The sequence below is a fragment of the Spermophilus citellus genome (assembly GCF_964194105.1).
Source record: "Spermophilus citellus genome assembly, chromosome: 13".
In the NCBI taxonomy this organism is placed as follows: Eukaryota; Metazoa; Chordata; class Mammalia; order Rodentia; family Sciuridae; genus Spermophilus; species Spermophilus citellus.
The window spans coordinates 52,643,298-52,667,417 of NC_138193.1; the positions used below are offsets into that span (position 1 = coordinate 52,643,298).

Sequence of the window (24,120 nt, forward strand, 5' to 3'; positions counted from 1 at the left end):
CAGTCCTTAGTCAGATGGCAAAGCAGCACATGATGGAAGGGTGCATATGGTGGAACAAGCTGCTTACCTCATGACCTGGATGAATGAGCGAGAGAAAGGGAGGGAAGTGGAGGTATTGGGCCCCATTGTCCACTTCAAGCCCATGCACTCAGTGACCAGAAGTTATCCCACTAGGCACCCTCTTTATTTCCCAGTACTGGGGTTTGAACCCTGGATCATTACCAGCACTTTGAAAATTTTATTTTGAGACAGAATCTTGCTCTAGTGCTCAGGGGGCCTGGAACTTGAGATCATTCTGCTTCAGCCTCCCAGGTAGCTAGGATTATGGACATAAAACATTGTGCTGGGTTTAGGCTCCACCTCTTAAAAGTTCCACCTTTTCCCTATAGTACCATGGTGAAAACTAAGTCATGAACATGTGTGCCTTTAGGGAAATTCAAGGTCAAACTTTATAGCAGGCAGTAAGATGATTTTTGATAGCAATATAATTTGTACATAGTAAAATATTCAGATCCAACATTCAGTTATAATCAGGCAAATGCTGTTTCCCTCTCCTATTCTCAGGATTCCTAGCAATATTTTTTTCATAATTCCATCCTTTGAATTGTAGCTTGCAGTCTCAGCATCATCGTACATGCTAAAACTAGTCTAAAATGTGGTCAGAAGGACCCAAAGAGCCTTGATCCAAAACTCTGGAACGTAGCATCAAGTCCTCCCCTGACCTAAACCCTCAGTTTTTGTACTGAGAATATCATCCAAAGGACAACTCCATCCCTATATTTTGTACTGAGCACAATAACTAGGACTCATCTTGGTTCAGTGTACTATACTATCTGTCACTGAGTTCCTTCCATATTCTCTCTTGGTTTTATTAAAGATAGGAAACCCTCAATCCTCCATACACTACATTGGTTCTACCAAAAATTGTCACATTTTATTAGTGTCAACTACTTCACAGTTGCTGCAAATAGCCCTTACTCCTGTCTCTGTTTTCTTCTTCATGTATTAGGTATCTGGAAAAGATACCTAAAATCCTCCAATGACCTCCCATGAGGCTTGGGATTAGGATTCATACTCTTTACCTAGATTGCAGAGTGATTCAGCCACTGTCGCCTCTCTGACCTCATCTCCCACTTTCCTTCTTCCTTGCTACTCTCCAGCCACACCCTCAGGACATCTGCAGTTCCATTCCAGACCTTTGCCCAGCTGATTACTCTCATGAAGTTCTTTTGTAGTGCTCTTAACTTGGCTGGTTCCATCTTATCATTCATGTCACCTCCTCAGAGAGAACTTACCTGTCCATCCATTCTAAGGAGCTACCCAGTTACTCTGTATCAGTTGGTCTTGTTTCAGTTTTCTTGATAGTCCTTACCTCTCTCTGATATGGTTTGGTTGGTGTATTGTCTTTCATTGTCCACTAGAATATGATGTCCAGAAAGACAGGAGATTTTCTGACTTGCTTACAGCTCCCTTCTCAGCACCTACATTCTTTTGGGACTCCAGTGGATATTCAATACATCTTCCTGGTCATTCAAGTATATCTGATATAAATGTTGTCTCACTGTGCCCAAAATCAATTATATGGATGGGCTAGCCAAGTATGGTGATAACCAAGATATACAATGAGAAACCAACTGGTAGGTTCTTGGGGCCAAGTCTTCTGCACAAAGCAGTCAGAGGTAGAAGCATAAAGCCTCAAGGCTAGATGCCTTAATTAGCTATCATGGTCATGAATCCATGTTAGCCAATGGATCTACAATGAAAAAGTACAGTTCCTGTTGTTTTATGGCTTTAATCAATGAGGGCTTAGAGCCCTCAGAAGGACAAATAACTTTAACGTTGAGGAAATTCCTCCAGAGGATGCTAGGTGAGTTGCATGCATTGCAATGCTACAGCAGCCTATGTGGAACATTACTAGGGAATGGGGGTGCTCTGAAAGCAGAAATGGAATGAAATTGTTCACAAATTGTTCACCCTGGTAAAATGTTTGCTGCGAACCTATTGGGAATACAAAATGATAGAAGTTGAAAAGTATATACATGGGAAGAAAAAGTTGGGATGAGCTACTTTATAGGGAAGTGTCTCAAAAGCATTGGATTTTAAAGCTGTACATTATTATAGAATGCAAATTATGTCTTTTTACTTGGAGGTGGAATTACCTGATGAAGTTGTTCCTTAAGAAGTAGGCATGTGACTGCATGATCAATTTGATTCTATAACATGTACACTCAGAAAAATGAGAAATTATATCTCATCTCTGTATGATATATCAAAGTGCATCAATGCATTCTACTGTCATGTATAACTAAATAAAACTTAAAAAAAAGAAAGAAAAAGCTACAGTGAAACCATAACATGGAGATTAATCTATGCTTTGGAACACCACCTATAGTTTCTTTAAAGTCTGTATCTCATCAGGAAAAATGACAAGTTTGGAAAACATATTCTTATGCATGCTTGGAAAGATATTTAATATGTGTGTCTCTTAATATTAATGATTAAATGTGTACATGAGAAATATGTTGTATTTTAGACATATTTTGTTCCTTTGTTTCTGGCTAGTTAGCTATGAGTTATACAATTTATTTCCTAAAAATTCAAGATCTTTGTTTTAGGTAAAAGTTCCATTCTCAAGGTTGAGAATGTCAAAAGTAGTTAAATGACATAAGAAAATGTAGGGTCCTTTGGTGCACTTCAGGTTAGGGATTTATGATTTTATATTTAGTTTACACATTTATTTTATAAACTTGCTTAAATGCAGACACTATAACTTTTTTGTATTTCTAATTACTTTTTAAAAAAAACTTTATTTCTTCTTTTTATTTATATATTATAATAGAATATAATTTTTTGGAGCTGTGTAGAAGAAATTGAAGTCAGGGGCACTTGACCACTGAGCCATATCCTCATCCCATTTTTGTATTTTATTTAGAGACAGGGTCTCACTGAGTTGCTTAGCATCTCGCCATTTCTGGGTCTGGCTTTGAACTCTTGCTCCTCTTGTCTCAGCCTCTTGAGTCACTGGGATTACAGGTGTGTGCCACTGTGTTCAGCATAGTAGAATGTATTTTGACATATATACATGGAGCATAACTTCCCATTCTTGTGGTTGTACATGGAGTTACACTGGTTTTGTATTCACATATGAAAATAGAAAATTTATTGGATACAAAAACACATCAAAAAAATTGTGCACCATGATCAAGTAGGATTCATCCCTGGGATGCAAGGATGGTTCAATATACGGAAATCAATGTTATTCACCACATGATAAGAACCATATGATCATCTCGATAGATGCAGAAAAAGCATTCGACAAAGTACAGCATCCCTTTATGTTCAAAACATTAGAAAAACTAGGGATAACAGGAACTTACCTCAACATTGTAAAAGCTATCTATGCTAAGCCTCAGGCTAGCATCATTGTGAATGGAGAAAAATTGAAGGCATTCCTTCTAAAATCTGGAACAAGACACAGGGATGCCATCTATCACCACTTCTATTCAATATAGTTCTTGAAACACTGGCCAGGGCAATTAGACGAAAGAAATTAAAGGCATAAAAATAGGAAAAGAAGAACTTAAATTATCACTATTTGCGGACTACATGATTCTATACCTAGGAGACCCAAAAGGGTCTACAAAGAAACTACTAGAACTAATAAATGAATTCAGCAAAGTGGCAGGATATAAAATCAGCATGCATAAATCAAAGGCATTTCTGTATATCAGCGACAAAACTTCTGAAACGGAAATGAGGAAAAACACTCCATTCACTATATCCTCAAAAAAAATAAAATACTTGGGAATCAACCTAACAAAAGACGTGAAAGATTTATACAATGAAAACTACAGAACCCTAAAGAGAGAAATAGAAGAAGATCTTAGAAAATGGAAAAATATACCCTGTTCATGGATAGGCAGAACTAACATCATCAAAATGGCGATATTACTAAAAGTTCTCTATACGTTTAATGCAATGCCAATCAAAATCCCAATGGCATTTCTTGTAGAAATAGATAAAGCAATCATGAAATTCATATGGAAAAATAAAAGACCCAGAATAGCAAAAGCAACTCTAAGCAGGAAGTGTGAATCAGGCAGCATAGTGATAGCAGATTTCAAACTATACTACAGAGCAATAGCAACAAAAACAGCATTGTACTGGTACCAAAACAGGCGGGTGGACCAATGGTACAGAATAGGGGACACAGAGACTAATCCACAAAGTTACAACTATCTTATATTTGATAAAGGGGCTAAAAGCATGCAATGGAGGAAGGATGGCATCTTCAACAAATGGTGCTGGGAAAACTGGAAATCCATATGCAACAAAATGAAACTAAATCCCTTTCTCTCGCTATGCACAAAAGTTAACTCAAAATGGATCAAGGAGCTTGATATCAAATCAAGAAAAAGTTGGCTCTGATCTACATATTGTGGGGTCAGGCTCCAAATTCCTTAATAGGACACCCATAGCACAAGAGTTAATAACAAGAATCAACAAATGGGACTTACTTAAACTAAAAAGTTTTTTCTCAGCAAGAGAAACAATAAGAGAGGTAAATAGGGAGCCTACATCCTGGGAACAAATTTTTACTCCTCACACTTCAGATAGAGCCCTAATATCAAGAGTATACAAAGAACTCAAAAAATTAAACAATAAGATAATAAATAACCCAATCAACAAATGGGCCAAGGATCTGAACAGACACTTCTCAGAGGAGGACATACAATCAATCAACAAGTACATGAAAAAATGCTCACCATCTGTAGCAGTCAGAGAAATGCAAATCAAAACCACCCTAAGATACCATCTCACTCCAGAAAGATTGGCAGCCATTATGAAGTCAAACAACAAGTGCTGGCGAGGATGTGGGGAAAAGGGTACTCTTGTCCATTGCTGGTGGGACTGCAAATTGGTGCGGCCAATTTGGAAAGCAGTATGGAGATTCCTGGGAAAGCTGGGAATGGAACCACCATTTGACCCTGCTATTACCCTTCTCGGACTATTGCCTGAAGACCTTAAAAGAGCGTACTACAGGGATACTGCCACATTGATGTTCATAGCAGCACAATTCACAATAGCTAGACTTTGGAACCAACCCAGATGCCCTTCAATAGATGAATGGATAAAAAAATGTGGCATTTATACACCATGGAGTATTACTCAGCACTAAAAAATGACAAAATCATAGAATTTGCAGGGAAATGGATGGCATTAGAGCAGATTATGCTAAGTGAAGCTAGCCAATCCCTAAAAAACCAATGCCAAATGTCTTCTTTGATATAATGAGAGCAACTAAGAACAGAGCAGGGGGAAAAGATTAACATTAAACCAGAGACATGAGGTGGGAGGGAAAGGGAGAGAAAAGGGAAATTGCATGGAAATGGAAGGAGACCCTCATTGTTATGCAAAATTACATATAAGAGGTTGTGAGGGGAATGGGGAAAAAAAGGAGAGAAATGAATTACTGTAGATGGGGTAGAGAGAGAAGATGGGAGGGGAGGGGAGGGGGGATAGTAGAGGATAGGAAAGGTAGCAGAATATAACAGTTACTAATATGGCATTATGTAAAAATGTGGATGTGTAACCAAAGTGATTCTGCAATCTGTATTTGGGTTAAAAATGGGAGTTCATAACTCACTTGAATCTAATGTGTGAAATATGATATGTCAAGAGCTTTGTAATGTTTTGAACAACCAATAAAAAAAGAAAAAAGAAAATAGAAATTTTATGTCTGATTCATTCTACTGCCTTTCCTATTCCCACCTTCTCCCTTTCCTTAATCCCCTTTGTCTAATCCATATAAACTTTTCTTCCCTTTCCTACCCGACATTGTGTTTTGGGATCTGCATATCAGAGAGAACATTAGACTTTGGTTTGGGGAGATTGGCTTACTTCACTTAGCATGATAGTCTCCAGTTCCATCCAATTACTGGCATATGCCATAATTTCATTCTTCTCCATGGCTGAGTTATATGCCATTGTGAGTAATATGCCATAATATACCACACTTTCTTTACCCAGTCATTTGTTGAAGGGCACCTAGGTTGGTTACATAACTTGGTTATTGTGAATTGAACTGCTATAAATATTGATGTAGCCATGACACTATGGTGTGCTGATATTACATCCTTTGGATATATGCCAAGGAGTGGGATAAAACTATAACTTTCAGTGAGACAGAGGAATTGCATGCCACTCTATTTATACTCTTTTAAAAATTCTTTTATTCAGTCATTCAACAAACTTATCTTGATTACCTCTATGTTCTAGACACCGTTTAAGTCAAGGGGCGCAAAGAAGTGAACAACACATACAAGAAAATTTCTTGCCTTTGAGTATGTTACATTTTAGTGATGGGCAAGGGAGTGATGGAGAGTATAAGCTATAAAGATAACAAAGAAGTAAATTACATAGTGTATTTAAAGTTTAGAGCACTATAGGAGAAGTGGGCTCTAGGGAATCAGACACAAGTCATGGAGAAAAAATATGAGGTGATTGCAGTTTCAAATAGAATAGTCAGAGAAATCCTCATTGAAAAGATTCCATTTGAGAAAAGTCTTAAAGGATGAGAAGAGCGATCCAGCCATGGAACAGCAAGTGGGCTCAGTAGGTCTAGAGTGCAGTGAGTGAAGGGATCATAGCAGTAGATCAGGCAGAGCCAGAGTCAGTGAAGCAGTGCAACCTGTTTTTGTGAATAAAGTTTTATTAGAACACAACTAATGTCCATGTGATTACCTATTTTGCATGGCCACATTCATTCTACAAGTGCAAAATGGAGTTGCAGAGACAGAGAAAATCTGGCTCACAAACACTGACATCTACCCAGCATTTTATACAAAATGGTTGTGACCCCTAACATGGGTAGAGACAGGCAGGAAATTGTTAGGGGTTATGCGAGAGTAGAAATGAAGGGATGTACTCAGAAATAGATAGGTTCTAGATGCAATTTGAAGAGAGGGCAGGTGGTATTTGGAATTTGCTAATATTCTGAGTGTGCAGTTGGGAGACAAAGATAGGAGTCAAATGATGTCAAAGGATTCTGGCCTGGGCAACTGGAAAGATGACATTAACTAAAGGAAATTTTGCATAGACCAGATCACCCTCCCTGACTCCCCTCCACCAGTGGAAGGAGAACATATTGGAGATTGCTTTTCATACATGTTTAGAAAGTAGATACAAAGAAAAGAAAAACACACATTTGGACTAGAGGACATGTCTACATTCTCCACCTGTCCAGCAGACTACTCCCTCTTCCTGTGGCCAGATGTCCCTCCCCATGAACCCTGAGATTGTTGTTGTAACTTCTCATTCAAAACATGAACGGAAAGCACAAACATGAGGTGCCATGTTAGAAGGGACTCACAGTGTGCCTCAGAGTCTTAACTAGTTTGGGGGAAATGGAGCTTTTCTTTAGGGAACTGAAAACTACAGTGTACTAAATTTAACATATTTAAAATATGTTAAAAGATTATTCAGTATTTCAGAAAGATGCAGGCAGCAGTGCAGTTTTGAGTGTCCCCAAACAAAGAAAAGAGAAAGACACATTTGGCCTAGAGGCCATGGAAATAGATGAAAGGAAGCCAAACCTTGGATTAGCATTTACCACAAAAGTAGAGAACCCAGTTTTCCTTAGGAACCTCAGAACAAGAGGATAGGGCAAACCACCAGCAGGAGACACTAGACCTGCCTGGCAGCAGCACTTGCTGCAGAGGAAATGGGAGACAGGAGTCTTTCAAAGCTCCAGCAGGCATTCCTGCAAAGCACTGTGGGCCAGCAGGAGAAGAGCAGCTGTAACTGAGAGGGGTTCGCCAACCTCGACGTTAGTACATTTGATCTCATATATCCATAGGTTCTGCATCTGTGAATTTAAGCAACTTCAGGTCAACAATATGCAAAAGAAAAATCGAATCTGTACTAACTATGTACAGATTGTTTCTTGTTATTATTCCCTAATCAATATAGTACAACAAATATTTACAAATCATTGACATTTTAATAAGTGTGATAAATAAAGAAGAAAGACTTTTTTAGAAAGATGATAAAAAATATTGTAGAGACAATGGTAAATATAAAAGGAAAAAAGCCAGGCAAGTTCTACGAAGAAAAATGCAAACACACGTAGGAATTTAGTATGCCATAAAGGTGACATTTCAAATCAGTAGGACAGATTATTCAAAAAATTGTGATACGTATATTTTGGGGTTAAATAAATATCTCTGGAAGGATCCAAAAAGTGGGAAAAGGCGATGTCTCCTGTGGGAAGTGTGGTGAAGATGGGGGCTGGAAAATTGGAGGGAATGGGTGAATTTCCAATGAGTACTCTTTTGTATCTTTTTAAGTGCTCTATTGTGTGAATATATTACTTCCAAATATTGAATGCCAGAGTTCAAATCCCACATTCCCAGTTAAATGGTAGTTCTTAATCTTGAGCAAATTATTGACAATTATCTCTTAAGTATGAAGAGACTGAGCATAACTTTCAGCCCCAAATTCTCAATGAATGAAATTACTAGTGAAAACAACCCAATGCCCACAGGGGATGTGTGGATAAACAAAGATGGTGTATCCACACAATATGGTATCAGGCAGTCTTAACTGGGGAGGAAAGACTCACACTTTACAGCATGGATGATGATCCTTGAAAACAGTCTTGTAAGTGGGAGCAGCCATATATAAAAGGTCACATATTGTATGATTCCTCTTATATGCAATGTCCAGAAAAGGCAATACCAGAGGGATTAATGGTTGCCTGGGGCCTCGGGGTGGTGGGCGTGGGAGTGACCCCTAACAGGCATGCATAGTGTTTCTTTCTGGGATTATGAAAATGTTATGAATTAGAGAGTGGCTATGGTTACACAAACTTGTGAAAGTCCTTAATGCCCCTGAACTGCACCTTTTTAATGAAGAATTTTATGTGAATTTTAAGAAATAATTTAAAAATATAAGGTACTAATCTTTCAATGGTGATGGTCTCCTGCCTCCATCATCCTCTTGCCCCACTCCATTTCTTCCCTTTTCTCCCGCCAGCTCCCTCACTGGGCATCTGCGCCCCAGGACTCTTGCCTTGCAGAGAGCCTGCGCAACTAACTCAACCCTTGGGCTGCTGGGACTTGCAGCTGTTGGCGGGCGGCTTCCTGCGCATGCGCCCTTTACTCCTTTTGGCTGGAGATGATTTTTTTCTTGTGAGGTTCGGTTGATGGCAATGGTCTCTGAAGGGGCACGTGCCGGAATCAGTGGAGGAGGACCTGACAGCCAAATAGTTCAGTATTTATCCCCCTTTTGAAGTGTGATCTCTCTACTGGTGACCTCTGGAAGCTGTGCTCTGAAAGCCAGATTGGCTGCCTGCTGAGCACTTGCCAACCCTGAGGACTTGAGGCCACAGGCCTCAGGTTGAGGCCTTGCTTCTCTGCATACAATTTGATCCTAGAGCACTAGATCATTAGTGAAGTGTCAGAGTGATACTGGCCTTGTGTGTGAATGTTAATCGAAGAGGTGCCTCTCTGTTGCCCTGGTGTATGAGTGTTGGGTAAATGATGATTTATTCCAGGCCATGTTCTGGGTGGGCCTCATACTGCTGTAGTTCACTTGGCCAAGTCTCAGGTTATCAGCTGCCCTCAGGATACCTGTGAACCCTTGCAACACCTCTGGTAGATTCCCCATGTTTTCTATTCACCTTTCCCAGCTGGGATCTTCAGTGACTCAAATATGCTGGAATATGCCATGAATCTTATTTTGTAAAATGCCTCTCAGGTAGGTCATAAGACCTAGGCCATTCTCCATGAGAGCTTTTGCTTTGATTTTTGAATTTTTTCTGGTCAACATGAACCCATCTTCTGACATCTTCAAGTTGCTTCACTTTTTATGCTTTTAAACCTACCCTCAAACTTTGTGTTTTACTACCACCATTATGCCTATTCCTGATTCTTCCAGTAAGCTCATAAATCTCTCTCTTTGTTGGATCATATTCCTTCCTCTTTCATCAATTCCTAGCCTTTACCCATGTTATCCTAGCCAAGTTTTAGTTCCTTTCTTCTCATGCAGACTGTGATCCCCACTTCTACCAAACAATACTAGAATTAGTGGCAATTCAAACTCAAAAGTCGTCTTTGTTACTTATCTATTAATCAATTCCATTACATTTCTTTATTCAATTTTATTGTTTTAAACGTATACCGGTGTAAGTTTTCATACCTCTATGTGGAAAAATATCTGATAGCTAAGTGGTAACAGAAGGCCTCTTTATTATCTGTTAACCAATTCTGTTACAATTCTTTATTCAAATTTGAATATTTATTGGAATAAATAAATTTATACCTACATAACTACATATTTAAAAATACTTTTGTCTATGCAAAACTATGTATTGCTCAAGTGGTGCCAGAAAGCCTCTTTTTTACTTACCTCTCAATTCTATTACATTTTTTCATTTAACTATATTATGTCTTAAAAATGTATAAGTGAATAATCTTGTATCTATGTACCCCCCCCTATATATATGGAAAACTATTTTGTATTCAAATGATACCATAAGGCCTCTTTATTACTTACCTATTAATCAATCCTATAGCATTTCTTAACTTTATTACATTTTGAACAGTGTCTTAATGAATGAAGTTCTATCTATCTATCTATGTATATATGTGCAACACTATTTGGTACCCATTTAGTACCCAAAAGCCTCTTTAATTTTATGAATTCTCAGTGGTACCAGAAGGCCTCTTTATTATGTATTAATGAATTATATTACATTTTAAATTTAATTTTATTAAACACTGTATGTGTATCTCTCTATCTACATACATGTGGAAAACTATTTGGTCCTTAAGTGGCACCATGGATCTTAGCAGCTCTTACATTGTGTAGCCATTGTAGCGAGAAATCTCCATGTCTCTTTCCCTCTCAATGAAGCACTGCACTCTCCCGAAAGCAGTGTACTTGGCAGCATTCTCACGCTCTTGTTGAGCCTTTTTCTTCATGGCTTCCCGCTCTGGCCTCTACTGATTGGTAATGGGAGTTGATATTACTTGCCCAGTAACATTGGGTTTCCTCCATGGAATTGGTTGTAAGGCAAAGTCTTGGAGTAGATATTGGTTTTGAGACTTGGGCAATTGTGACTTGGGCTTGGTTTCAACAGTGGGAACAGGTTGCCACTGGAGAGAGGTGCAAGATGATGTTTTGTAGGGTGCAGGCCTAGAAGCAGCAGACCAAGGGACAGTAGGCTGGGTAGAAGCAGTCAAAACAGACTGATTGGCATGGGTCAAAACGGGCTGAGCTTGTTTGGCAGGACACATCCAAGATGGGTTGGCAGTAGCTGGTTGGGATTGGTTGACTGCTATAGGTTGAGCTAAGCTAGCAGGGCCATCCTGGGCAAGGTAAAACCCAGTGGGTCTCCTTGAGGCCAGAGACTGTGGCCTCCGTTTGATTACTTGTCAAGGTGGAGGTTTCTCCAGGGTCAGAAAAGGCAAAGGTACCAATTTAACCTTCCCAGGTGGTGGAGGCTCATAAATGGATGGAGAGGGACCCTCTCCTTCAGAACTGATATCTGGGTTTTGGGCTTTAACTTTGTGTTTTCTCAGGACCGTTATCCGTCAGCCATGGGTGGGGGTCTTGGTTACTGCCTGAGTTTCCCGGGGCCTGGGAGGAAGAGAGCCCAGTTTTCTTATGGTACTGCTTCCCCAGTGCTTGGAAAAACTGCACCGACTCCAGCATGTGCATGCCGAGACAGCTCCAAGGCTTTTTAAAGGTCTCTTGGCAAAGCTCAGGTTGGTTCCACTTCCACTTCATCTTGGGCACGGTTGGCTTCTCTTCTGCCTTGACCTTATTGCCTGGCTGCTTCCTCTCCTCGGCTTTCCTGGAGTTGTTTACTCTGGTCCTCTTGGTCTTTTCCTGCCCATGGACCTTAGCCTTGCTGTTCCTGCTTGATGCAGCTTTCTGAGGTTTGCTGATAGAGTGCTTAGGCTGTGTGCACAAGGGCCCCTGCTACTGTCTGCATCCCTGTGAGCAACTTCTCCTTCTTTTGAGCACTGTTGATTCCTTGGCTGCATTTTGGCCTGAGGAGTTCCATGAAGACACTCTGAGGCTTTATGTTTGTTGTTCCTCACTGGATCACTAGGACTCTTTATGACACTTGTGAATTCCTGCCCTTGATTCATTATGATGGCTCTGGTGTTATTGGATTTTCTTGTTGTGGGACTTTCAAGTTTGTCAAAGTCTTTCAAGGAACTGAAAAGCTCAGGAAGGTAAATATCCCCCAGCAGTGCAGTGAGGTCTGCAAAACCACTGCTAGATTCAATCCCATTTTCAAGTGTGCCTTGGTACTCAAGACTCAGGCTATTCTTTCCCAGATGGATAATTTCAGAATGTGGCTTCTCCTCTTGGTCCAGAGGACCAATGGAGGCCAGAAGCTGGTGGATTTCAGGGATGTCTAAAGGGAGTAGTGGAGGATCCTGGTTCTCTGTGGCAATCTGGTAGGCATCCAGTGACTCTGAGAGCATAGTTTACTCTCACACAAATTCTTAATCTCTGTTTGTTTTTGGCTTTTATTTGGAGGCAATGCCAAGAAATCAGAACAACTCTGGACTAGAGTTATTATGGAAATGTCCCCAAGTTCAGTTTGTGAGTTTTTCTCAACTATTTGGCTTTTTCTGTTTTTGCAGTTGTACAAGAATTCCAGAGGCTGTGGCAGACAAAATGTCTGACTTGGAGATTGCAATCCCAAGGAAGCCTCCGTCTCTAGGGAAGTTTCCATCACTGCAAAGAAAGGAATCAAGGATGATGGTAAGTAGGATGCTCCTCTTGCCCAGCAATGCACTTATCAGGGAATCTGTGGACTGTGGATAAGGCATTTCTATTAGCTTTTTTTAAGGACTGCAGACTAGTCTCTGTTAGGAGGTGCCTGTTAGTTACAGGTGATCACTTGATGACACAGTTTTGTGCTTACACATCATCATGGCAGCATGGCTCACTGGTAGAGCATTGTCTGCTCTGTGTGGAAATGCACAAAAACAGTTTTATGAAGTCTCTTTCTCATATAGGGGTCTCTTAATTCTCTCTACTCTCCCCGGAGTATAAGAACACTTAGCACCATGAACTAGGAGAGTGTGGAGCTCTTGCTCATGAAATATATGTGAAAGGACAGATTTTTAGATCCCTGCTTTGGAGAGCATCACTGCATACAAAGTTTAAGTCCTGAAGCAAATTAAGGAAAAATTATATTGTCACACCCTTGTATGTTTTGCAGTATCTTTCTAAGAGATCAAATAAAATCAGGGAAATAAATTTATAATGTTGTGGTGTAGGGGGACCGATCCGCAAAAATTGTGACAAGTAGCCTCCTTCAGTGTCCTGGAGGTCTCTTAAATGCATCCTGGGTGGCCATTATGGTGTCCTGCATTCTTCTCTTACAGAGTCTGAAAATATGGAGTGCTAAACAAGGATGGTGGTTAAAGTTTCAGGACTTAAATACTACAGGTCTGTGGACCCACAGCTACCAGTTGCAATCTGGACCCTCAATTGAGTGCTAATCTTATCCTTCCCCTTCTTGCTGATTGTACTCACCTTGAAAAACATTTTCTGTAATAGGTTGAGCGAATACCGAGCAGTAGATCCCAGGGTTAGAGACTGATCGTAGAGCATTTGTGGGCTGAACCTTCTGCAGCACTGTCACCCTTTCTGGTTGAGGGGCAGCGGCACTACTTCCTGCATATGGCACACAGTCATAGGATTGCAGACAGGGACCGTGTTCTCCAGAGAGCAGATTCCCCAGAGTGTTTTGATCATAGTAGTAGACCTGGCTTCCTTCTTCGTAGGAAAGTGAGAGGGTATGTCCCTGATTTGGAATCTGAGATGGTGTCTTCTGAACAAACCTGGCATATAGTCATGGACACACAGAAACCATGACATTGGTTTCAGAAGTTTTTTCATATTGGGATGTCATAGTCATGGAGGAACCTGCTATGTACTGGTCAGTGAGAATCAGATTAAAGTCCCTGAGTGAAGAGGAGCTCTTTTCAGCACATCCTGGGGTATACCACTCAGAAACACTTGGATAGGAGGCCGGTGCCGTGGTGATCTGTTTCTGGCTAGTAATCCCAGACACCTTAGGTGTACTAGAATGTTGATAAAGGTAGGCACTGCCCGTGAGTGGCTGGAAGGAGGTGCCACAGGTTGAGGGCAGTAACCATGCTGAAGTGGCAGCTGGAGCAGAGGCTCTGGAGAAGTTGCAGACACTTCCTATCAGGGAAGCTGCATTGGTCATCACAGGAAGAGAGAGCTGCAGAGAATGTGCAGTTCCATGTAAAGAAGAATTTTGGGAATTTTCTGTAGGAAGAAAGAGGGTGGTGAAAATGTGATGAGACTGAGAGATTCTTATGATATCTCTGGACGAATATCATCCTAAGGTTGTGGCAGTCAGGAAGCCTCCAATACCAGAAATCATTGAGATACCCCAAATCAAACCATTTAATATGGCTGCAAGTGTGGGAGCAGTTTGGTACTCTTGTGATCAGGTGTCTTTTCTGTCCAATTGGGCACAGTAGACCCAAGTGATCTGCTTCACTCATTGTTCCCTAAAAGCATCCTTCTCTCTGCCCTCTCTTTCCTTTGAGTGGGCCATAGTATTAACTTATGAACATGCCCTAAAGCTGAAGCATTTTAGGACTTTGAGTACACTTAACATTAAAAGTTTGTAAGTGAGGAAAACGGAGGCTCAGATAAGTAAGATTGATTTGTTCAGTATCAGTACCAGGTCATAGAAAATTACTTCCTTGTCTGGACTCTGTGCTCTGGACAAAGAGCACAAGACAGGGAAATAGAATTTTATTTTTCCCTCTTCATAGAAAACAGTCCTGGTATCACCACTGTTATCTTTCGTGTCTCATTTTGCTTGTGCAGCTCATCTGCCATTTTCTAGAGTTTACTTGTACCATTCAAATGGTATATTTAATGGGTCTTTCTTTACCCTGTTTAAGCCTGGCTTTTGATCCTACTTCAAAATGACTACCTGAGAGTAAGTTTCTCAAAAAATGCTTTCTGGAAGAAAAATGTTATTTAAATTCTATGAGCTTCAGGTTACTTATCTGGAGGGTGATTACAATAACACTAAGAGTGATAATTCATCCATGAATCAAAATCTTATATTACTTAAGTTTCATATAAAGGAATATGTAGCATGTTCTGGATAGACAGAAAGGCAAAAATGAAAAACATCATATAACTAAAAATAACGCATAGATACTGATGAAAACTTGGAAATGTAGCAAATTTACTAGCAAATGAAGATCTGTTATCATGCATAAAATATTATGAAAGTGAATGTTTCTAGTCTATTTTCCTGAATACTGTTAACCAAAATACTGCCCACCGTTGAAGATGATTTTAAATGAATTTCTATGCAGTACATATAGGCAGAGAAACTCTATCAGCCAACATAAGCAGCAAAATTAAGAAAAAGTGAACATATAGGTAGCCACAATGTATGTAGCTACCTATTTCAAAAACAGTGTTATGAAGCCAGCTGCAGTGGCACATACCTGTAATCTCAGCTACTCAGGAGCCTGAGGCAGGAGGATTGCAAGTTTGAAGAAGGCCTTGGCCATTTATTGAGACACTGTATCAAAATAAAATTTTAGAAGGGCTGGGGCTGCAGCTCTGTGGTAGAGCTCTTGTCTCCTACATGTGATGCACTGGGTTCAATCCTCAGTACTACATAAAAATGAATAAATAATTATATTGTGTCAATAAAAAAGGGGGAGTGCTGGGGATGTAGCTCAGTAGTAAAGTGTCCCTAGATTCATTCCCTGGTACCGCAAAAAAGCAAAATTCAAACCATTCTCTTTCCCATCACATGCAATAAAGCAAAAACCAAAGCAAAAGCCCACTATGAATGGTGGGGTGGGCCTGTGGTCCCAGCATTCAGGAGGCTGAGGCTGCGGGGTTGTTGGAGCCCAGGAATTCAAAACCACCATGGGCAATATAGCAAGATCTTATATCAGGACCTCAACAAAATGTGCTGGGGATGTAGATTGTGGTAGCATGCCTGCCTAGCATGAATGAGACCCTGCATTTCAATTTCTGCATTCATTTCCCAGCACTGGAAAGAAGAAAGAAAGGAATGAGAGAAAGAAAGGAAGGAAAGAAGGAAGGAAGGAAGGAAGGAAGGAAGGAAGGAAGGAAGGAAGGAAGGAAGGGTATTTTGGCCAAGTAGAGAATGAAATAAGAAGTGTAAATTAATTTCATCACTGTGCTTTTTCATATTCCTCTAAATATTACCCACACTAAGTTAATGATATGAATTTTACTTGAAGATATTTCATTTAATCTAAAAACATTTTTTTGATAAACATTTCAGTTAAAAAAAAACAGGAAAAATGCTTGAATATGGTCATGAAATTTACATTTGTCCTCAAAATCTAGTTTATAATCATGTTTAACAGGAATATGTTGACTCTAAAGTCTGAAAAAGACACATCACCACTAGAATATCATAATACATTTAAATCTATTTTTTTTATGGTTACTGGTGCTGGGAAGTGAACCCAGGGCTTCCCACATGCTAAGCATGCACTCCGCCACTGATCTACACCCTCAGCCCATATAGAACAACCAAATAGAGGGGCTGGGGCTGGGGCTCAGTGTTAGAGAGCTCGCCTAGCACATGTGAGGCACTGGGTTCATGCCTCAGCACCACATATAGATAAAGGAATTGTGTCCAACTGCAACTAAAAATACATATTTTAAGAGAAAGAAAACCCAAAAAGACTTCATAAAATTATTTTAGATAAATGTGGAATTCGAGATGTGGAAGTTGAATTTTTGTCCCTCTTTTGGTTTTTAGGTTTAAAAACCATTATTGTCTCTTTATAGGTATTCTATTTTAGAGAGTGAACTCTTTGAAAACTACCTGTCATACAAAGGAATTCGTCCTTCTGATGCATGTTAGGGAACATCAGTTTTTCAAAATCCATGTAGCCCAGAAATCAGAGTAAAGTAGGACATGGAGAATGCAGTTGCCCCAGCCCTGTCTATACCCACTTTTATGACATGTTTGTATGAATAATCATTTCTAAAACATACTTCTAAAATGTTCATTTTCAAACTGTCAACATCATCGGTATTCAAAGAGGTCATAGAAAAACTGTAACAGCCAAGTGTGACTTTTCTGATAAACTGCTTATCCCAGTGATACCCTAATTCAAGTCTTAGTTTCCTTGCTAGTCCATTAATCTAAACATTCTCTAAACCAGCCTCTATGAAGATTCACTCTATGCTGTCTGTTGGTTTAAATAAATCTTTGCTTTTCTTCCACATCCATCCCAACCAACTTCCTTTATCTTGAGAACATCATGCTCTTCGTCTCTTTTATTCTGACATTTTCTTCTCCCTTATTTTTATGTTTTCTTCCTCCACGGAGTTCCTGTTGCCTTGTGCTTAAACAATCACAAACTTGCTTCCCCAAGAACATCTGCCTCCTTACAGCCCTGTCCTCCTGCTCCCCTCTCCATATTTCTCTTTTCACCTAGTGTAAACAGAAAACTCTCAAATATGTGAATGTCCCTTTTATGAACAGCACTAAATTTGAAATACTCAAGTGGAAATCTTGGTGGAGGGAGACTTTTTCAGGAAACCTCTTGGTTTCCACCCTGCCTAGGATTTGTCTCTTTCAGTTGAAACAAACACAACCATGAAAGCTCACTTCATTCTCTATAAACATGTCCCTCAAGAGTCAATATTAGGAAACAAAGGGAGGAGAGCATGGGTAGTCTATTATCCTTCTGTAGAAGGAAACAGATGTTGTGAGAGATTTAAAGATGGTCCAGTCCCATACCTAGTACATGTCAAAGTCAAAAGTGAAATTAGGTGTCCAGATTTCTAGTTCCATTCTTTCTTCTATTATTCTAAGTTCTTTTCACTCCATTACTAAATTTAGGCAGGTAAAAGTGTAATGAAATGCTTTAAAAAGATTCTTTCCTTACATGTCAAGGTCAGAGAAGAGGTCACATCAATTGCAATACAAAGGATGAGGAGACCACCCCAGAGGATGTGAGGGTGGCTGAGGCTAGAGAATGCATGTTTTCCAGTATGGAGTTCACTGGACACTCTTTACTGGCCACTGGCTATTCTGATGATTGGTTACTGGTCATTGGTCACTTGCGATGATCCAAATTTTTTTACAACTAATTGTATGGCCAGCCTAAGTTTCTAGCAGATGGTAGTAGGTTTGGTGAGAGAATGATGTCACAAAACTGTCAGTTTAAAAGTATGAGGTAGCCAATAGAGCTGTCAGATTCCCAAAGAGAAGGTGGGATTGGGTGGGGAAAATGACAAGAGAGTTGATTGGGTGGAGAAAGTGAGAGGAGAGTTATAATAGAAACTAAATGGCTCAGTTCTGGACAGGTGAAACTCTGCAAGAGGGACATAATGGGCTCACCTCATGGCTCCCCTCCCCCAGGCTCTTGTGTTAGTATTATCATCTGAGTGTTCCTTCTAAATGTTCATTAAAGTATTATGAATATGTTATAAATTATGTTTCACAGTGTAAGAGGTGATAGTGATACATTACTATATTAACATATACAGTTAATATCCCTGAGATGGAAGAAAGAGAGATCTAAGTTGAGCAAGTATAGTGGTTCTGGAACCATAGAAGTTGATTTGATTAGTGAAGTTACTGCAGTTTTCAGGGATTCAGAAAGGGGTTAAAAAGTTTTTTTTTCTGGTTGTAGATGGACACAATATTTTTATTATTTTCTTCATTTATTTTTAAGTGGTGCTGAGGATCAAGCCCTGTGCCTCACACATGGTAAGCTGACATTGTACCACTGAGCCACAATCCCAGCCCTAGGGTGAAGTTCCTTGACTGCATTCTCTGGGAAATGATGTGATGGAAGATTCTCTTTAATTTCTCCTTGACCTGTACTTTCTTTGACCTGGGCTTGGTCAGGTTAGACTGGTAACTCTCTTCTGCTCTACTTCCCCCACCCCTCTTCCGTGTAGACATTTTTTTCCATGGAAAACTTTTATTCTGCATTCTTATACTCATTGATATTACTTTCTTGTGACTTCCAGAAGCAGGGGTCTTCCTTTCTGTGAGTTGATTATTCTGCAATCTGTATATGGGATAAAAATGGGAGTTCATAACCCATTTGAATCAAATGTGTGAAATATGATATGTCAAGAACTATGTAATGTTTTGAACAACCAACAATAAAAATTAAAAAAAAAAAAGAAAAATGAACTCTGAACAATATCAGCAACTCTAGAGAGGTGGAAGACCTAGCTGACTGTAAAATTTCCCTTTCTGGATTTTTGTTGTAGTTCTGTAAGTTATAATTTCCTGAGGACAGTTCCTTGGTCATGTAGACTTTCTGCCATCAGCCTCTTTCATATGTGAGAGGCACTGAGGATTCTTTCTCTCTTCTTATGTAAGAGGATCCAGTGTGGCAGTTACTGTGACTTCCTCCCCCATGCAAACAGCCACTATAGAATCTTGGGCTTCTCACATTCTTTGTCTTGCATGTTTGGGTGGAAGGCCAGGAGAATAGTTAGAACATTAGGATAACATAAAAAAGTAAGCATAACATAAAGAAAAGAGAAGTTAGCATGGACTTTCAAATTTTAACTTTTTGTTAGAAACAAGTCAACACATTGAGGTCTCGGTTTGTGTTAATAAAAGAGGCAATTCAATTTTTTTTTTGCAGGGGGGTGGGTCCTTGGAATTTAAACCAGGGACACTTTCCCATTACATCACATCCCTAGCCTTTTTTATTTTTCTTAGAGACAGGCTCTCACTATGCTGCTTAGGGCCTTTCTAAGTTGCTGAGGTTGGTCTTGAACTTGCGATCCTCCATCTTCAACCTGTTCAGTTTCAGGGATTACAGGTGTGTGGTACTGCACCTGGCTACTTATATATATATGAATTAAATACATATATAAAAATTAAACATATATATATATATAAATTAAATATGTATATATAAATTTAAATATATATATATAAAATTTTTTTAAAAATAGCTAGGTTGAAAGCCCAGAAACTATCATGAATTCTATACAGTGGAGATAAAAATCTTAAGTCTCATTTTCTTTTTTGTCATATGATCTCATTTTTGTCACCCATTAATATGTTTGTAGTGTATGGATAGCTATTTTAGGCTGTGAGTTTTCAGCTCATTTTTTTTGTCACATTTTAAAGAAATGCAACATTGTAAGATATATTGCATGTTTTCCATTGATGATAGTTTATGGTAAAATATTGTGAATTAACTTAATCTGATGGATTTGTGTAGAAAAGCAAAGACAGTCATGTGGAAAAAGCATTGTGGTTATGCTGTGCACCGAAGGAAGAGTTGTGTCTGTTCAGCCCAACTTCTCATCTAAATTGCTGTTCCTTTTGATCCCCTGGAGAGTGTTTGTTTCCACTTTCTCTTGTAATGTGATAAAGTCAGTCAGGACTGAGTTGGTAATAATATATATATGAGTACTGAGCTGGTTTGGGGGAGTACAACTATGGGATTTAATGATTTTCCTTGGTGGTAAGCTTTTTGTTTTTGGTGGTGGGGGGGGTTACTAGGGATTGAAATCTATCACTGAGCCACATCCCCAGCCCTATTTTATGTTTCATTTAGAGATAGGTTCTCACTGAGTTGCTTAGCACCTGGACATTGCTAATGTTTGCTTTGAACTTGCTATCTTCCTCCCTCAGTCTCCCGAGATGCTGGAATTACAGGTGTGTGCAACCCCACCCAGAAATGTGGTAAGTTGTTTTTTAAAAAAATATTCTGTTTGTTGTCAATGGACCTTTATTTAATTTGTGGACTCTTTAGAGACAGTGAGTAGATAATGTGATTCAAGATGTCAGGAACCCACAGAAAGACAAGTGCATATATAGAAAAAAATTGCTTATAAATAAAGATAAATATTGCATTTATAGGCCATTTGTTCCCATCTCTTACACTGGTCATTATGGAATATAATTTTTTGCTGGTTATGTGTGGGATAATTCTTAGCTTAGAAGGATTGTGAAATGTTTGGTGGTATAAAGATATGGCTTGGAGTATGTCAACTTTTTCAGGATACATTTTTTTTTTCTTTTTAGCTCAGTTGCATACCTCAGATAGCTTACTTCTATAATACTGGTATGTAATATGAGACTAAGAACATACAGTAATTATCTGTAAGCCAGTTCATTCCCTATGTTCTCGGAGAAATCAAGGGTATCCACAGCTACTATAGGTTAAGGGTATAAGCACAAAATGATGGAGACGGGTGCAGACCTCATGAATTCATCAAAGCCTTTATTCAGCTGTGGAGTCAGGCATCAGATGGGCAGACTTTTTGGTTAGAAATGGCTTCTGGTCTGGGTTTATATAGGTTACACACTGGGAAGTGACACCCATTGAAGACTTTAACAGGACGTGGGCGTTCAGGAAAAAGGTTACAAAAATTAGAAATTTGTTTTTACTGGCAGTGTTTTCATAGGGCAAGAATGGAGGGCATTGTACTATCAGTGAGAATGGATATATTGGGAAAGGACTAATGCTTGCCCTTTTCCAGGGATGTCTTGTCACCTAGTGATGTTTGCTTCCTTCCCAGAGATTTTTATGTCACTGGGAAAGGAAGTATTGGGAAAGGATCAATGTTATCAATGTTCTGCCTTTTCCCTCCCTCCCTCTTCCCAGGCCACACTGTTTTTGGGGTTGTCATTTGCATATCCTTCATTCCAGACTCTGGGTAGGCATAATGAATAGGGCAATATTTCAGATCTGGCTACTTCTTTCTGAGGGGGGGGAGTAGGAGGATCCCTGCTTTCAGAGTTCTGGATAAGAACATGGGTTCTCTGGTGGTTGAGGCTTAAGAGGAATATATGTGGGAGTAGACTTGGGGCTCAAGCACAGTCCTCCTTTTGTGGTTTCAGAAAGTCAGATCGTGTTCTGGAGGGGTGTTAAGCCAGGTAAGTCACCTCATTAAGAAAATTTTTTTGTACAAAATTAACTATAGGGAGAAGAAAAGTTATTATACTAAAGGTGAAGATTAACTGATTTTTTAGTTCTAGGAAAACAATTTTAGCAGGTCCTATCATTGGGGAGCCTATTTTCCATAATCAAGGCCATTGTATCCCTTTCAAACTCAGGGTGCACTTTCCATGATCTCAGGAGTTCGGTTCCTTTGGAGCATTGCAAGCATGATTAACTTTGGAACCATATTTTCCTGATGGTGTAATCATTTCCATCCTTCTTGAAAGACTGTGCAGAACTAGAATAGATATTAACAGTATAGATAGAGCTAGTAGCCCAGGTATATGTGTAGAAAACTATTTCAAAGCATTGAGGGAAGAAATCCCTTTAGCTAAACTTCCCCAAATTTCTTTTCAAAAGTAGGTGTTTTTTCATTAGCTATGGCAGAGATTGTAATTTTAATCCAAACAAGTATTGATATGAAAAGGATCAAGTCCCATTTGGTGATTCCATACATTTGCCATTGAATCTCCGTATTATCATATGGATCTCTAGTAGCACGAAATTGGGTGATGTTACAATGACACTGAAGTTCTGAGCTCATCGTAAATCTTGTACTTATTCTCCTAGCCAAATAATAGAATCTTTTAGTTGTTGAATTTTGTTTGAATTATCCGGATCCATTTGTTCTTGAGTTTGCCAGGTCTGGGTAAAATCCTTATGGAATTGTGGAAGGTAATGGGTGTTTGGACCTGCTGATGCAATGTCTCCACTGCAGTGGAGGCAGAGGTAAAGATGCCAATTAAAACAACAGTCCCAGCTCTCAGCCACCAGATGAGCCATTTAGCGTGGTGTTTCAGGTGCCTCAGTAGTTCCTACATGGATGCTACTGAAGGGGCCTCCTGCCATGGTTAATTTTACAAGGAGCCTTTTGAGAGTCATAATAGTTTGTGCTGAACTTTGCCATAGAGTTCAAATGTTGTTGTAGTATACACTTTACACATTTAACATAATATAGATTTTTTAAGGCATCATATTGTATTTGAATGGATCTGGACCCTAAAACATAGGGATTTAATACATATATTGTGAGACATAATTTCTTATGAAAGGAAATGTTACGATAGATAACATTTTTCAACTTATTATATTGAGAATTACCATTCCAGATCCCAAGTCTCCTCAGTCAGACCTATTTTCCAAATCGTGTCCTGAATTGGCCCAAAATGCATTCTCATGGCAGGTGATATTTCTCCCTTAGACCAGTATCTAGTGGAGTTGGATTGTAAAACAGTTCTATAAACATATCTAAATTGTCCTTATAAGGTAATATTCATCCCAAAGTTCTAGATTCAGCATCAGTCCGTTCCCCATAGAACCCCAATCTATAACTTGTTTTTCTGCAACAGAAAATTCCAAGGATGGGGTGTATCACCTTTAGTCCATTGCAAAACTTTTGGTGAACTATTTCTATGCCAATGGTAAGAGCAAATGGGTCTGCTTAATGAATAATTAAGATTAATTTCCTGGCACAAAGGTGAGCCTCTGCCAGGGAGGAAAATAAGCCTGGCCTCTTGATCCTGTTATTTTGGGGACATATGTAAGCCAAATTTTAAGGCCCAGTATTTTAACAATATGAGTTTCTGAGAGAAATGCAAAGAGGGGTTCAGGAGTACAGTTCTGAATAATTGAACAAAAATTGTTGTGAAGACCTGGTAGTCAAGAAGAGACCAGGAAAGAAGGCTTGGAATTAAGATAGATTGAAGCGGGAGGATCAAACCATGTCACTGGGTGAGCAGTGACAGGCTGTAGAATGTGGGCCCTATAAGCTTGTATCTCTAGCCATGCTCGCAGTTGTGCATATTATGAAGACCAGCATGAGGAACATCTAAGAGGAATAATGAACTTACCTGTTTTCCTCCATTGCTCCCAGTTATCTCTCTTGTTTTTTTAACCTATCCCCATGGCATGGAGGCTTCCAGGCTCAAGACATTAACATTTTTGCCATAGGGAGAGGATTCTCACTGAATACATCAGCCACTTCTTGTCTCTGCTGTTTCTGGTCCAGTGTGGCAGTTAGTGAAGTTAAAGATGATATGTGGAAAACACAAAGAGAGGAAATATATCTTGGTGGGGGTCAGGACAATGTATATTCCTT

The 24,120-nt window shown here is 39.4% G+C and overlaps 1 protein-coding gene across 1 annotated transcript in view; it reads right to left on the bottom strand.

The window, feature by feature from the left end:
- Positions 1-18,077, bottom strand: part of LOC308632762 (uncharacterized protein C2orf78-like) — a gene marked incomplete at both ends in the record, with an annotated part of 61,836 nt that extends 43,759 nt beyond the window's left edge. Inside the window, 7 exon segments of the mRNA XM_081265128.1 lie at positions 9,103-9,254; positions 10,864-11,003; positions 12,111-12,493; positions 13,567-13,707; positions 17,453-17,524; positions 17,982-18,017; positions 18,020-18,077. Of these exon segments, the coding sequence (XP_081121254.1) occupies positions 9,103-9,254; positions 10,864-11,003; positions 12,111-12,493; positions 13,567-13,707; positions 17,453-17,524; positions 17,982-18,017; positions 18,020-18,077 (982 nt within the window).
- Between the last annotated feature and the right edge of the window lie 6,043 nt (positions 18,078-24,120).